The following is a 15980-nucleotide window of genomic DNA, read 5'->3' as shown; positions in this document are numbered from 1 at the left end:
ATGAAATGTTATATGTATTTTGCTACAGTATCTCAGTATGGAACTACTTACATATGTTACAATATATTCCTACAATGAAACATTATATAGCCATTAAAAATAATATGTAGGAAGATTTTCGAAGTATTAAGTGAAAAAATAAATCAAGCGAGAACAATAAATGCAATCCAATCTCATTCGTGTATAAAAAGGCTATAAATTTATATGAGTTTGCATAAAAATTTCTACACATATATCACAAGAAACTTAGAGATTGCTTCAAGGGAGTGAGACTGGCAGGAATTTTATACCCTTCTACACTGTTGAATTTTTTTCTAACATGTGCTTATATTACTTCTACAAATTTAAAAAAGACTAATTTAAAAATAGAAAGCACAGAGGCAGGGTGAAGATGGCAGAGTGGTCAGATGCTTCCTGTGATCCCTCTTACAACAAAGACCCAAAAAACAAGTGAATCAATTATATGTGACAAACTAGGCGCCCTGAACATCAAAGGCAAAGTTGAGGAATTGGACTGAGCAGCACAGGGAGGGAGAGATGGTTCAGAAGCAGCAAGGAGTTGCCAGACCTGACCCAGCAGAAACCGGTACCCTGCAGGCCAGAATTGGCTGGCGCCAGCAGTGAACCAAGCAGTGACATCCGGGATGTGTTTTCCACAAAGGGAGACACAGAGCGGCGAGTGTCTACTCATGCCTCCAGAATCAGCAAAAAGTGTTGCTCGATTGGCAAAAGATAAGTATATGCATCTTACCTACTGCTCGGATCAAAAAACACCCCTTTGGGAAAAACCTCTCTCCCACTTACCTGCCCCCTTCCCGCTCTGCACTGGGTCTGAGCCAGGGTTAGAGGCTGCTGCATCCCCTGGGCTGGAAGTAGGACTTGTTATGTGCCCTGAGCCATTCTCCCAGCCTTAGAGAGGGAACAAATTAACAAACAGGGAAAAAACAATCTGCCGGATCACCTAAGCTGGGAATTCAAGGCAGAAGTAGCTCATCTGCCTAGGCACAGGCATAAGGGGCCCAGGGACTTTGAATGCCTTTCACCTCTGCATAGACCTGTGTGGGCCCATTTCAACAGTGTAGGCCCTCACTAGCACATTACAACAGGGTATATACCTGAAGTCTAACTTCAACCGTTTCAGCTATATGGTGGAGAGGCAGGTTCATGAAATTTCACACCATTCTGCCTATTAAGCAGGGTCCTCACCTACCCACATCAGGGGCCTGCGGACTGGTGGCTCCACTCACACCACCTAGCCACACAAAACAGGGGTCCAAGGATAAGTGGTGCCTCCCAGGCCTTACAGCCTACAGCATTCGGTGCCATAGTCCGGCTGCAAAACCCACGAACCTACGCACTCTAGGGAAGAGGGACACACTTTACTCACACACTCAGGGGCGATCGTCAGCTCCCTGCCTTGCTCAGCGCGAGACCCCCTCCTGCAACCAGATACCTGTGCCTACATCAATCACCCTTGCCAATCTAGGACTGTACGCGAGAGCCTGCACCACACACTTGGTGACTGACTATCTGGACACCTGACTTCAATCCATACAAGAAAAGTAAATGGGCTCACATACCTAGTAACAGCTCTTACAACCTGGTGAGAGGATGTCAGAGCTTCAAAGACACCAGTAATCAAACTAGCTCACTTGAGCACCCTATTTGGGCATATCAAAGCAAAACAAAACAAGAAGCTTGGATGCATTAAGTAAACATAAAATAAATAAATACAACAACCTATTGATGGCTCAGAGACAACAGTCAATATCAAATCACATAAAGAGGCAGACTATGATGGCTTCAGCAAGCTCCCAGAACAAAGAATCAAGAAACCTTCCGGATGAAGAAAATATTCTGGAGTTACCAGAGGCAGAATACAAATGATTAATATACAGAACTCTTCAAGAGATCAGGAAGGAGATCAGGCAAAAAGCAGAACAAACCAAAGAACACACAGACAAAGCAATAGAAGAACTTAAGAAGATTACAGAAGAGCATGATGACAAATTTAATAGGCTGCAGGAATGCATAGAGAAGCAGCAAACAGAAAGCCAGAAGATTAACTATAAAATTTCAGAATTAGACAACTCAATAGAAAGTCATAGGAGCAGAATCGAGACAATGGAAGTCAGAATTAGTGAGACTGAAGATAAAGCACTTGACACCAACATATTTGAGGAAAAATCAAATAAAATAATTTTAAAAAATGAAGAAACCCTAAGATTATGTGGGACTCTATCAAAAGGAATAACCTACGAGTGACTGGAGTACCAGAGCAGGGGTAACAGAAAATACAGAGAGAATTATTGAAGATTTGTTAACAGAAAACTTCCCTGATATCATGAAAGATGAGAGGATATCTATCCAAGATGCTCATTGAACCTGACACAAGGTAGATCCCCCAAAAAAGTCACCAAGACATATTATAATCAAACTTGCCAAAACCAAACATAAAGAGAGAATTTTAAGAGCAGCTAAGGATAAACAAAAAGTCACCTAAAGGAGAGTCAGTAAGACTAAGCTTGGACTACTCAGCAGAAACCATGCAGGCAAGAAGGCAATGGCATGACATATATAAAGACCTGAAGGAAAAAAAATTCCCAGCCAAGAATTATACATCCAGCAAAGCTGTCTCTCAAATATGATGGTGAAATTAGGACATTCCAGATAAACAGAAGTTTAGGGAATTTGCAAAAACCAAACCAAAATTACAAGAAATACTGAAGTGAAGCCTCCGGTTAGAAAATCAATAACGTCAAATAACAAGATGAGAACACAGGACACAGCAACCAGACACCAAGATAGGGAAGTCACAAAAATAAATAAAAGCTAAAACGCTCAAAACAGGGAAACAGATGTCATTATGTAAAAGATGACAACATTACAACAAAAAACAGGGACTAAAAAATGTAGTCACAGATCTTTCAGATTGGAGAGAAAGTCAAGGCAATATAAGGAAATAAAAGGCTGGTTTAAACTTAGAAGAATAGGGATAATATTAAGGTAACCACAAAGGAAACTAACAATACTACACATTAAAATAAAACAAGAGAAAAACATAAAGACTGAACAAATACAAAATCAACAACAATGAAAAAGAGGAAAAGAAAATATATTAAGAAAAACAACTCAGCACAGAAAATTAAGGGGAACAAAGAAACTGTCAACAACACAAAAATACATCAAAATGACAGCACTAAATTCATACCTATCAATAATTACACTGAAGTAAATGGACTAAATGCACCAATAAAGAGACAGAGAGTGGCAGAATGGATTTAAAAAAACACGATCCATCTATATGCTGCCTACAAGAGATGCACCTTAGACTTAAAGTCACAAACTAAAACTCAAAGGATGAAAAAAATATACCATGCAAACAACAATCAAAAAGAGCAGGAGTGGCAAGATTAATTTCTGACAAAATAGACATTAAAGTAAAATCCACCACAAAGGATAAGGAAGGACACTATACAATGATTAAAGGGTCAAAACACCAGGAGGACATAACAATATTATGCACCCATTGACAGGGCTCCAGAATACATAAAACAAACTCTAACAGCACTGAAAAGAGAAATAGACAGCTCCACAATTATAGTAGGAGACTTCAATACACCACTTTCGGTGAAGGACAGAACATCCAGAAGAAGCTCAATAAGACATGGGAGATCTAAATGCCATGATCAACCAAACTGGACCTCACAGACATATACAGAACACTCCGCCCAACAGCAGCCAAGTATACTTTCTTTTCCAACACACATGGAACATTCTCCAGAATAGACCACATATTAGGCCATAAAGCAAGCCTTAACAGAATCCAAAACATCAAAATATTACAAAGCATCTTTTCTGACCATAAAGTAAAAAAAGTTGAAATCAATAACAGAAAAAGCAAGGAAAAAAAATCAAATAAAAGGAAGCTGAACAATACCTTGCTCAAAAACTACTGGGTTATAGAAGAAATTAAGGGTGGAATAAACAAATTCATAGAATCAAATAAGAATGAAAACACATCCTACCAGAACCTTTGGGTTCAGTGTTCAGAGGTCAATTTATAGCAATAAATGCACACATCCAAAAAGAAAAAATGGCCAAAATTAACCCTACAATTCAAACAAATAGAGAGCAACAAAAGAAACCCTCGGACACCAAAAGAAAGCAAATAATAAAAATCAGAGTAGAATTAAATGAAATAGAAAATAGAAGAACAATTGAAAGAGTTCACAAGACCAAAAGCTTCTTCTTTGCAAAGATCGACAAAATCGATGAACCATTGGCCAAACTGCCAAAAGGAAAACAGGAGAGGAAGCAAATAGCCAGAATAAGAAATGAGATAGGTGACAGCACAACAGACCCAACTGAAATCAAAAGAATCATAACAGAATACTATGAAAAATTATACTTCAACAAATTTGAAAACCTAGAGGAAATGGACAAATCTCTAGAAACACACTACCTACCTACAGTAACACAAACTGAGGTAGAACAATTAATAAATGCATAACAAAAGAAGAGATTGAAAAGGTAGTTTAAAAACTCCCAACCAAAAAAACCCCAGCCCTGACGGCTTCACTGGAGAATTCTACCAAACTTTCAGAGAAGAGTTAACACCACTATTACTAAAGGTATCTCAGAGCACAGAAAACGATGGAATCCTCCCAAACTCATTCTATGAAGCCAGCATAACCCTGATACCAAAACCAGGTAAAGACAACACAAAAAAAGAAAATTACAGACCAATATCCCTCATGAACTTAGATGCAAAAATCCTCAATAGAATTCAATAACATATCAAAAAATAATAATAATAATTCACCATGACCAAGTGGGATTCATACCAGGTATGCAGGGATGGTTTGACTTTAGAAAGACAATCAATGTAATGTATCCCACAAATAAAACAAATGACAAGAACCACATGATCTTATCAACTGATGCAGAAATTGATGCATTTGACAAAGTCCAATACCCATTCATGATAAAAACTCTCAGCAAAATAGGAATAGAAGGGGAATTCTTCAACATAATAAAGGGCATTTAAACGAAGCCAACAGTCAACATCATCCTAAATGGAGAGAGTCTGAAAGCATTCCCTTTGAGAATGGGAACCAGACAGGGACGTCCTTTAATACCACTCTTATTCAACATTGTGTTGGAGGTCCTAGCCAGAGCAATTAGGTTAGAAAAAGAAATAAAGGGCATCCAAATTGTTAAGGCAGAAATAAAAGTTTCTCTATTTGAAAATGATATAATCTCATACAAAGAAAACCCCAAAGAATCCACAAGAAAACTGCTGGAACTAATAGAACAGTTCAGCAGAGTATCAGAATACAAGATAAACATACAAATATCAGTTGGATTCCTCTACACCAACACTGAGAACTTCAAAGAGGAAATCACCAAATCAATACCATTTACAGTAGCCCCCAACAAAATAAAATACTTAGGAATAAATCTAACCAGAGACGTAAAAGACCTATACAAAGAAAACTGCAAGATACTACTGCAAGAAACCAAAAGAGACCTAAGTAAGCGGAAAAACATACCTTGCTCATGGATAGGAAGACTCAACATTGTGAAAATGTGTATTCTACCCAATGTGATCTATAGATACAACGCAATTCCGATCCAAATTCCAACGGAATTGTTTAATGAGATGGAGAAACAATTCACCAACTTTACATGGAAAGGGAAGGGGCCACAGATAAGTAAAGCATTACTGAAGAAGACGACAAAGTGGGGTCTCACACTACCTGATTTTAGAACCTGTTATACCTTCATAGTAGTCAAAACAGCCTGGTACTGGTACAACAGATACATAGACCAATGGAACAGAATTGAGAATCTAGACGTAAATTCGTCATCCACTTATGAGCAGCTGATATTTGACAAAGGCCCAAAGTCCATTAATTGGGGAAAAGACAGTCTCTTTAACAAATGGTGCTCGCATAACTGGATATCCATCTGCAAAACAATGAAACAAGACCCACACCTCACACCGTGCACAAAAACTAACTCAAAATGGATCAAAGACCTAAATATAAAATCTAAAATGATAAAGATTATGGAAGAAAAAATAGCGACAATGCTGAGTCCTAATACATGGCATAAACAGAATACAAAACATTACTAACAATGTACAAAGACCAGAAGAGAAACTAGATAACTGGGAGCTCCTAAAAATCAAACACTTACGCTCTTCCAAAGAATTCACCAAAAGAGTAAAAAGATAACCTACGGACTGGGAAAAAAATTTTGGCTACTACAAATCTGATCAGCATCTAATCTCTTAAATCTACAAGATACCAGACTAATGGTCTGAGACTGGAGGGACCCCAGAGGACATGGCCTTCAGACTCTGTGCTAGCCCAAAACTAAAACCATTCCTGAAGCCAACTTTTCAGACAAAGAGTACACTGGAGTATAAGACATAAAATGATACTGGCGAGGAGTATGTTTCTTAGCTCAAACAGATACATGAGACTATGTGGGCAGCTCCTGTCCAGAGGTGAGATGAGAGGGCAGAGGGGGACAGGAGCTTGCTGAACGGACGCAGGAAATATAGGTGGAGAGGAGGAGTGTGCTGTCACATTATAGGGAGAGCAACCAGGGTCACATAAGAATGTGTGTATAAGTTTTTGTGTGAGAAGTGACTTGAATTGTAAACTTTCACTTAAAGCACAATAAAAAAAAAATTGAGAGCACGTGAATTTTCATCATCTGGCCTTGTTAGCATTGACAATTATCTAACCTCTCTGAGCTTGTTTCATCATCCATAAAATGGAGATCCTACCTGCTGCACAGAGCTGGGATGAGGACTAGATGAGACAGTATGCATTAAGCATGTAACACAGTGCACAAAATAGGCGCTCAATAAATTCCACCTCCAGTTAGTTCCAAGAAACCTTGGAAATCCTCTAGTCCGACCTCCTTTTATTATTGGTAAGAACACTAAAGCCAAAAAAGATTTAGGGACTTGTCAAAGTCAATTAAGTAGTGACCAGAAGAGCTGGGTTCCTGAGCCCTAAACTGACTTCATATGAGCAAAAGAATAGCTCTGTCCCTACTTTATGGCCACATTTCACTTTGCAGGACCAGCCTCCTCCCCTATCTCACTCACCAGACTTGATAAGTCTTGATTTTTCCTAAAAACCAAATCCACCATTCATTGAGGGGGTCCTAGGAATGCACAGGGAAGGCAGGCTCAAACAGGAGTTCTAAGAATGTCTTGATCAAAGGCAGCGCTAACCTCAGCAGGGGCAATGAGGATTTGGACATAGACGTATTTTTAACTATTGATCACACCTTACTGGAGCCCAGCCACTCAAGTACCTGTCTGTGTGCACTCATGTGCGGGCACGCACGCACACACACACACACACACACACATACACACCCATCCTAACTTCCAGTCCATTGGCTCAAACACAGTCTCTAGGCTGATTTGTTATTGGGAGTTTAAACACATTTTGTTGAATGAGAAATTCTGTACAGGAGCAATGTTTAACAAATGCCTGTTCTTCAGCAGTCTGTGCTTAAGCAAGAGGTTCTCCTTTCAGTAATATTTATACATAAGCCTACACAAAACATTTGGGACTCAACATCCTCATTAAAATGGAATAACTTTCCAAATGCTTTTGTTAGGAATTTGACAGTGGGTGGACATTTCTTTTTCTGTTTGGATGATTTACTTAGAAAGAAAGCTGATTGTTGGGGCTGAGATTACAGCACACTTGCCTCCTTTCCTAATTTTGTTCAGAGGGTGCATGTATTTTGTCAAGAACAAAGACCATGGCACCTAAAATGCCTACAGGAATAAAATCTTGGGGCCTACCAAGGGCAGAGGTCAAAGGAAGACATGCTAAAAAGGACAGCACATCATATCACTCTGATCAAAACAGTAGTGGATAGTGGATTATTAGATAATGAACTACAGGCGACAAAACATTTGAAGGAATGTGAGATGTGATGAGTGGGGCCATGTATAATTTAAGTGAGACATTTCCCTTTCCATAGTAATACCCTACATCTGCTTGACACTTCATAGCTCCAAGTTCTTTCACATAAATTATGGTGGCAGACAATGTTCACAGTTCATCGATAGCCATTTATCTTGTTCAGGTGGCAATGGACTCAGCCCATGGGCTGAATCATACTTGGTCCAAGCCAGTGGGTCGCAACACTGCTAGAGTGGAATCACCTGGGAGAGCTTTTAAAACATGCAAATACTTGAGCCCCACCCCAGAGCAATTAAGGCAGAATCTCTGGGGGTGGAGTTCAGGCACTGACATTAAAAAATAAAAGGCCTCAGGGGAGGAGGCCTAACCCAATCGTGGTTATTCCATTTGCTTTTGCTAACTATTAGGCTAGGGCAGGACACATGACCCAGTTCTAGCCAATAAGACATAACATTTGCAGGGGCAGGGAGTTCTGGGAAAGGTTTTATAACCAGATTAAAGGAAAAGGAGCCACATGAGGAAAAAGCTTCCCACCCCCACCTGGTACCCACTATCCAGCTTCCTTCTTTTCTGCATTTTAACAACCCTATGTAGTTGTGTGAGGATGTGATGCTTAGAGCTGGGGCTACCATCTTGTGAAAGCAGGAGAACGAGCTTGAGAATGAAAGTCAAAAAACAGAAAGGGTCTAGGTCCCTGGTGACTTGGTTCAGTCACCACTCAGACTGAAAGAAGTACACTGACTCCCTCCCCGTAAGTTCCAGCTATCAGGTATAAGCCATAAAAATGTCATTGAGGATAATTCACGTGGAGCCTCTCTTCACTGCTGGGCTGAAAACACACACAGATACCCCATGGGGAGGACGGCCATGGAGAAGACAGCTGTAGAGTCACCTACTTTTCTGTGTAGGTGCTGCCGGCAGCTCAGGAATACACTGTTGATTAGTTCAGTGATTGAAACATATTAATAATAAAGCTAAGTGTGTCCCTCCCCCAAGACTAGCCTCTAAGCCTGGCCAGGGTGCCAGGAATGCTGCCAGGGGACACCAAGGAGGACCAGGTAAGGGTGTATCATAATGGACAGATTATGATCTGTGATGTCTAACACTGAACCCTGTTCCACTCTCACCAGCCCAAGTGTGACTCTGGACAAGTTACTTCTCTTTGACTTGGATGCCTAACTCAATGCATGGCACACAGCCCTTCAATAAGTATCCATCCCCTTTCCTTCCCCCTTCCCTAGAGTAGAGTGTGGCCAGCTTTTGGAATATCCATCAATAATGTTGTCTTTCTAGAAACCATGGATACATGGCATGCCATCCCCAATTGGATTTTTTTTTCACTTTTTTAAATTATTTATTTTTTGTTGTTGTTGAGGATATGCACAGCAAAACATACACCCATTTAACAGTTCCCACACATACAATTCAGTGACATTGATTATATTGAGTTGTGCAAACATTTTCACTGTCCTTTTCTGAATTATTCCTCTCCCATTAACATAAATTCACTGTCCCTAAGGCTCCTATCTAATCTTTTGAGTTGCTGTTGTCAATTTGATCCCATACAGGTAGATCTTAAAAGAGCATAATGCTCATGGCAGACTTTTGTTTACTGTTCTTGCTGTTAGATGCTGTCGAGTCAGTTCCGACTCATAGCAAGCCTATGTACAACAGAAGGAAACACTGCCTGGTCCTGTGCCAGCCTCACAATCGTTGTTACGTTTGAGCCCATTGTTGCAGCCATTGGATCAATCAATCTCATTGAAGTTCTTCCTCGTTTTCACCAACCTTCTACCTTACCAAGCATTATGTCTTTCTCCAGAGACTTGACCCTCCTGATAACATGTCCAAAGTACATGAGATGAAGTCTTGCCATCTTAGCTTCTAAGGAGCATTCTGGCTGTACTTTCTTCCAAGACAGATTTGTTTGTTCTTCTGGTAGTCCATTGTATATTCAATATTCTTCAGCTACACCATGATTCAAAGGCATCAATTCTTTGGTCTTCCTTATTCATCGTCCAGTTTTCACATGTATATGAGGCAACTGAAAATACCATGGTTTGGGTCAGGTGCACCTTAGTCCTCAAAGTGACACCTTTGCTTTTTAACACTTTAAAGAGGTCTTTTGCAGCAATTATTGTTTAGTTTTCAAAATTCTGTTCTGCATTTTTCCTCTTTTGATTAGGACTCTTCTAATGAATCTTTGATTAAAATGTTCAGTAATGGTAGCTGGGCACCATTCAGTTCTTCTGGTCTCATGGCAAAGGACGCAGTTGTTTACGGAGGCAATTAGTCACGCGCTCCATTTCCTCCTCCTATTCTTGACTCTCCTTCCTCTGCTGCTCCAGGAGAATAGACACCAATTGTTGTGCCTTGGATAGTCACTTGCAAGCTTTTAAGTCCCCAGGAAATACTCAATGAACTAGGAGGTAGAACAGAAGTACTGAACACATTATTAGGCCAATTAACTGGGATGTCCCATGAAACCATGGCCCTAACCCTCCAAACCAAGGGAACAACTCCCATGAGGTGTTTTGTTGTACACAGGCAGCCTCAGCAGCTACTCTTTTTATTTTTTCTGGTCGTTGTAAATATATCTATCACACAACTTTTACCAATTCAACTTTTTACAAGTGTACAACTTGTTGACAGCAATTACAATAACTGGCTGTGCAACCGTACCCTTAAGCAATGTGATTTTTCCACCACAGTAAACCGAAACTCAGTACTCCGTAAGCAATAACCCTCCCTCCCGCCTCCTTCCTGCCCCTGGTAACCACTAATAAGCTTTGGTTTTTATACATTTGCCTGTTCTTATCTTTTTATATAAGTAAGGTCACACAATATTTGTACTTTTGTGATCTCAACTGGATTTTAATAAATCCACTGATGGGTGGTGGCATGGTAAGTGCCCAATAATTCCAGAGAAAATGTGGAGAGAAGAGCTCAGTCACCGAAGTATGGAAGAGCCTAAAGTTTGCCCCCAAACTTTTTTTTGTCCCTGCGGCCCCCTAAAGGAAGCCCCATTGGCCTCCCAAACAGCAGCAGCAGTTGTCTTCCCCCACAGTCAATGTCACCCATACAGACTCTAACTTCCTTAGAGGACAAAGTCTGTCTGTCTCAGTTATCTGGTGCAAGTGGATGGCTTTAACAAAGAGAAATCTATTTTCTCACAGTCTAGTAGGCTAGAAGTCTAAATTCAGGGCATCAGCTCCAGGGAAAGGCTTTCTCTCTCTGCAGGCTCTGGAGGAAGGTACTTGTCATCAATCTTTCCCTGGACTAGGAGCTTCTCTGCACAGGAACCCCGGCCCCAAAGGACGCGCTTTGCTCCCAGTGCTTCATTCTTGGTGCTACGAGGTCCCTCCTGTCTGCTTGCTTCCCTTTCCTTTTATCTGTTATAAAAGATAAGAGGCCACACCCCAGGGAAACTCCCTTTACATTGGATCAGGGACTGGACCTGAGCAGGGGTGTCACATCCCATCCTAAGCCTCTTTAACCACAGGCAGAGATTATGATTTATAACACATAAGAAAATCACAAAATGGAGGACAATCACACAATACTGGGAATCATGTCCTAACCAAGTTGATACATATTTTGGGGGGATACAATTGGTGGTGTAGTGGTTAAGTGCTATGGCTGTTAACCAAGAGATCGGCAGTTCGCATCCACCAGGCGCACCCTGGAAACTCCACGGGGCAGTTCTACTCTGTCCTATAGGGTCACTATGAGTCGGAACCGAATCGACAGCAGTGGGCTTTTTTTTTTTTTACAATTCAATCCATGACATCCTCTAACCCTCCTCTGTATTTTCATTACCTCATTCTCAGCCAGCACCTCACAGGCTGCAGGCACTCAATAAATGTTAACTCAGATTTTTTTTTTAAGTAAAAGATCTGAGGAGATTGTCACTTCTTAAAGTCATAAAATGCAACATTTGCCCTGGAGAGGAGTTCCCTCAGGCCTGTGAATGAGGGTTAGAGGCCATTACCTTACATCTGTAAACACAGGATTAGCAAATGAAAGGATGTTTTTGTTAAGATGTGACAAGTCACCGTGTGCCTGCCTTACCATTACTCCAGGAAAGAACTCAGAGTTCCTAGCAATTACAGAAACTGACCAAGAATGCCACTTGATTACTCGGAGAAAAATCAGTGTTAGTCAGCTTCCGAAATCTCTCTGAAACCCTGGCTGTATTAACAACAAAATCCATCTTCATTAACATCTTCAACCTTTGTCCTCAGAGCTTCATCCCAGGGGAATGCTGAATTACACTATAAAATAATGAATGGAAACTGAAGTCACTTCCACCCACTCAGTCCCGCTTTTCCTTCTCCTCTGGACTGTACAGAGCAGTAGGCTGTCCTGTTCCAACTCACACCAAGTTTGGAGAAACCAATTCCCATGCCACTAACCAGACTCCCGAGGTCAGCATTTTGCAGAACAAACTCTTCCCTTAGCCCAATGTGCAGTCCATACACTGACCCAAACACTGGACACCTTTTTAGATCATTTAATCTCCATTTTAGCTTCTTAAGACAGAAGCTTTACAAATAGTAAAAGAAAAACTAAGGGGGTGGGGGGGCTCGTTTCACAAAGCTTCTTCTGCAGTCACAGGCAAAGCCGCTACTGCTAATCTAAGGTTCCATCTCTCAAACAGATGGGGCGGAGTGGGGGAAATCCAACCCTGAGATATTGTTGGCATTAGAGGAAGCTGACTAGGCAGCTTTTGCGACCTGATGTGAAGGAGACAGGGTCAAATATCCTGCAAAGACGCTGACCATTAGGAAGGGAGAGAGACAGAATGGAGAGGAAGGAGGAAGGAAGAAGGAAGGAGGAAGGAAGGAAGGAAGGAAGGAAGGAAGGAAGGGAGGGAGGGAGGGAGGGAGGGAGGGAGGGAGGGAGGGAGGGAGGGAGGGGGAGGGGGAGGAGGTAGGGGGAGGGAAGGAGAGAGGCCATATGAGCCAGGGGAAAGCAAAGTCTATTTTACTCCACTTTACCAGTGCCTGAGACATACAAACAGGCAAAAACTGTTGCAAGAATGGCCTGACTGTGCCTGCATGCTCGCTAATCTGGAGGAATGCCCAGGAAACTGTGCGTGAGACAGAGACAGACACAGAGAAGGAATATGAAACAGACAGAGAAGTAGATAGGATTACAGTCATCACTTTCCACCAAATTCTGATTTTGGCTTTCTCTGTGCCTGCAAGCACTATTGCAAAAAAGTCCCCACAGGACAGACTGGCATCAAGATAAATTCATAATCATCACCCTCAAACGGTCCCTGATCTTACACTTTTCATGTCAATTTCCAGTCTCAGGTTTCACTATGACTATGTCAAACCTTCTCCACTCTCCTCAGACCTCTGACACTTCTTTTTTGCCCCCTGCCATTCTTAACAGATGACCTTACTTCTTACTTCATGGAGCGGGAAGAGCACTGGACTTCAAGTGTGGACACTGGGTTCCGCCTTGTCCACACTGAGACAACCTCTCTCGTCTCAGGGTCGTCCTCTGAGGAGGCAGTTGGCTAAGATGGAGATCCAATGTATTTCCTAAATCCTAAGAGCAGATGGGCTTCCTCACCCGCTCTGACAGGTTGAGATATGGAACATTGTCCCCTCCCTTCCCTCAACCCATCCCTCCCCGCGCAGTCCATTCCAGGCTCCCGAAAGACCCTTCTCCACCCCGCCCTGCCAAGGACCACCTTACCCGGATCCGCCCCGGGGGTAACAGTGAGGGGCTACGTGGCGCCCTCGGCCTCCATCTCCAGCGATATCTCCAAGTCTTTTGGCGGCTCCGCGACGCCCTCCTCTCCGCTGCGGGGGTAGGCCAGCAGACGCATGGCTGGGGCGCAGGCGGCCTCCACCTGGCGCACCTGCTCTCGGCTCAGGCGCTCCCTCCAGGCGTGCACTGCCTCGCGGGCGTCACGCGCCGACAGGTGAAAGGGCCGGTCCGCGCCATAGGCCGCGCCGCGCGTCATGTTCATCGCAAAGGCGTCGAGCGCGGCGAGCGCGCGCAGCCCGGCGAAGTGCAGTACGCGGCGCAGCTGGGCGCGCGGCTGCCGCACCAGGTCCTCGTAGCGCAGCCTCAAGTAGCGGCGCCGCAGCCAGGAGGGCGCACCGCGCGCAAAAAGCAGGTCGCGCAGCCATGCTTCACAGATCACTTCGAGCGCGCCAGTCAGGAAGAAATCGGTGCGTGAGGCGGCGGGCTGCGCGCGGGACGAGCCCCCAGGGCGAGCGCCCACGCCGTGCGCCAGCAGCACGCGGTGGAAGCGGTCGCCCCTCTGGCGGGTGCGCAGCACCTGGATGCTCTCGCGCAGCAGCCCCTGCCTAGACTTCAGGCGCGAATTGTGCACAGCCCGCGGGTCGCGGAAAAGCTGCACTACCTTGAGGTTGAGTCCTGGGTCACGCAGCAGTGGGACCAACACACCCAGGTCCAGGAGGCGCACGTCCTTGATGACCACCACCGGGTACTTGCGGCACTCAGCCTCCAGGGCACGCAGTGCCACGGGAGGGCAGCTGCGCTCGCAGGCGGTGTCCTCCACGAGGCCGACCTCGGCGCGGGCTCGGGGTGCGCTGGGGCACAAAGGCGGCGAGCAGATAACCTTATTGGTCCGCCAGCGAAAGAGGGCGGCCGTGGTGAGGTTGGCTGCACCCGGGGCTCGCGCGGCGGGGTCTCCCAGCGGCGCATATAGCCTCAGCACAGAGAAGTCGCAGCGGAAGAGCGAGCGCAACATGTCACGCAGCGCGCCCTGTAGGCTCTCGGCGTCTCCCGGATACAGCGCCTGCCATAGGTGCCACATTGGCTCGTACAAGTAGAAAACGTCCGGGTGCTGGTTAAAGAGTTCGCCCAGGAAAGATGAGCCCGTGCGCCAGGTGGCATGTACGTAGATGTGCTGCTTCTCGCGAGACACCGTCTCCCCGACGGCGCCGCTGAGGTTGCCCCGGGACCCGGGGGACTCACCCGCGCCCCCTTCAGCAGCGGGCCGCGCCTCTGCACCCTGCTCGCGTTCACCGGCCGCCGCAGCTTCCAGGCTCCACACTCCCAGGCTGCCCTGCAGGCCCATGCAGTGCCCGGCGCCCTTGTCCCCGTCGCGGCCGCCGTCCAGCACGGAGGGGACTAGGAGCAGCACCAGCGTGTAGAGCACCAGCAACAGCGCGAACTTGCAGTACTCCCGGCGTCGCCGCCTGCGGCTCTTCATCGTTCACTGAGCCCCTCCCCCACACACAGCGGGTCGGGCGCCCGTCCTCTCCCCTGCCTCAGAAATCCCGTCCCGTGGCCGCTCCTCCGGCCTCTTCGGGCCCCTCTGCGCCTGGAGGAGCAGAACCTCCAGAACGTGCATCCACAAGGGAAACTTGGGAGGTGGCGGGCTAGTTGAGGAGCCTCTGCCCTCTCTCAGCTCGGCCAGCCTAGAGAGCCGCCTATTGGCCGGCTTGGCAGCTGCCCCGCCCTTAACCCTGCAGCTTCTCCCCGCCTCTATCCGCCGGAGTTCGCCGCCCGGCTCCGCCAGATCCGGGAGGGGCGGCCGGGGGGTGGGGACGTTGGCTGGGGCTTACCGAGCCAGACCGCACCTTTCCCAACCCCTCCGTAATCAAGTCTTCATGAATTGACTTTAGGCAAGTGAGGGGCTCGTGTGTACAGAATGTACCCAATGACTAGACGCGGACCCCAATAGGAGAACTCCACCACCTCACTTGTTTTATGTCTCCTTCCTGGCCATCTCAGTGCTAGGCAGATATCCACGCCCCTCCACACTATTTAGGGCGGAGCCACCGGTCCACTATCTCTATCCAGCGTCTCCATTAGCCCCAGACTGGGTGTTACTGAGTTCTGAGAGGAAAACTTTGCGACTAAGATAAACATACACGACTGCACGTTGCATGGTGGTCCAGGAGAGGTTAGAGGTACTACCGCATTAACGCAGTGCGTTTAATTGTTAAGGTCCAGCCTCTGTGAATTTGAGTGTTGTGTTCCATAGGGTTTTGCTGGTTGAGGGCCCTGAACATTTTA

The 15980-nt window shown here is 45.0% G+C and overlaps 1 protein-coding gene across 1 annotated transcript in view; it reads right to left on the bottom strand.

Annotated features, from left to right (window-relative positions):
- The window catches only part of CHST7 (carbohydrate sulfotransferase 7), a 56459-nt gene extending 41080 nt beyond the window's left edge, over positions 1-15379 (bottom strand). Inside the window, exon 1 of the mRNA XM_003417972.4 lies at positions 13680-15379. Within this exon, the coding sequence (XP_003418020.1) occupies positions 13711-15171 (1461 nt within the window). The 5' untranslated portion in view covers positions 15172-15379 and the 3' untranslated portion in view covers positions 13680-13710. The remainder of the gene's footprint in view (positions 1-13679) is intronic.
- Between the last annotated feature and the right edge of the window lie 601 nt (positions 15380-15980).

Source organism: Loxodonta africana, chromosome X (genome assembly GCF_030014295.1).
Source record: "Loxodonta africana isolate mLoxAfr1 chromosome X, mLoxAfr1.hap2, whole genome shotgun sequence".
NCBI lineage: Eukaryota > Metazoa > Chordata > Mammalia > Proboscidea > Elephantidae > Loxodonta > Loxodonta africana.
The sequence above is the reverse complement of the archived record's forward strand: the minus strand, read 5'-3'. Positions and strand labels throughout refer to the sequence as shown.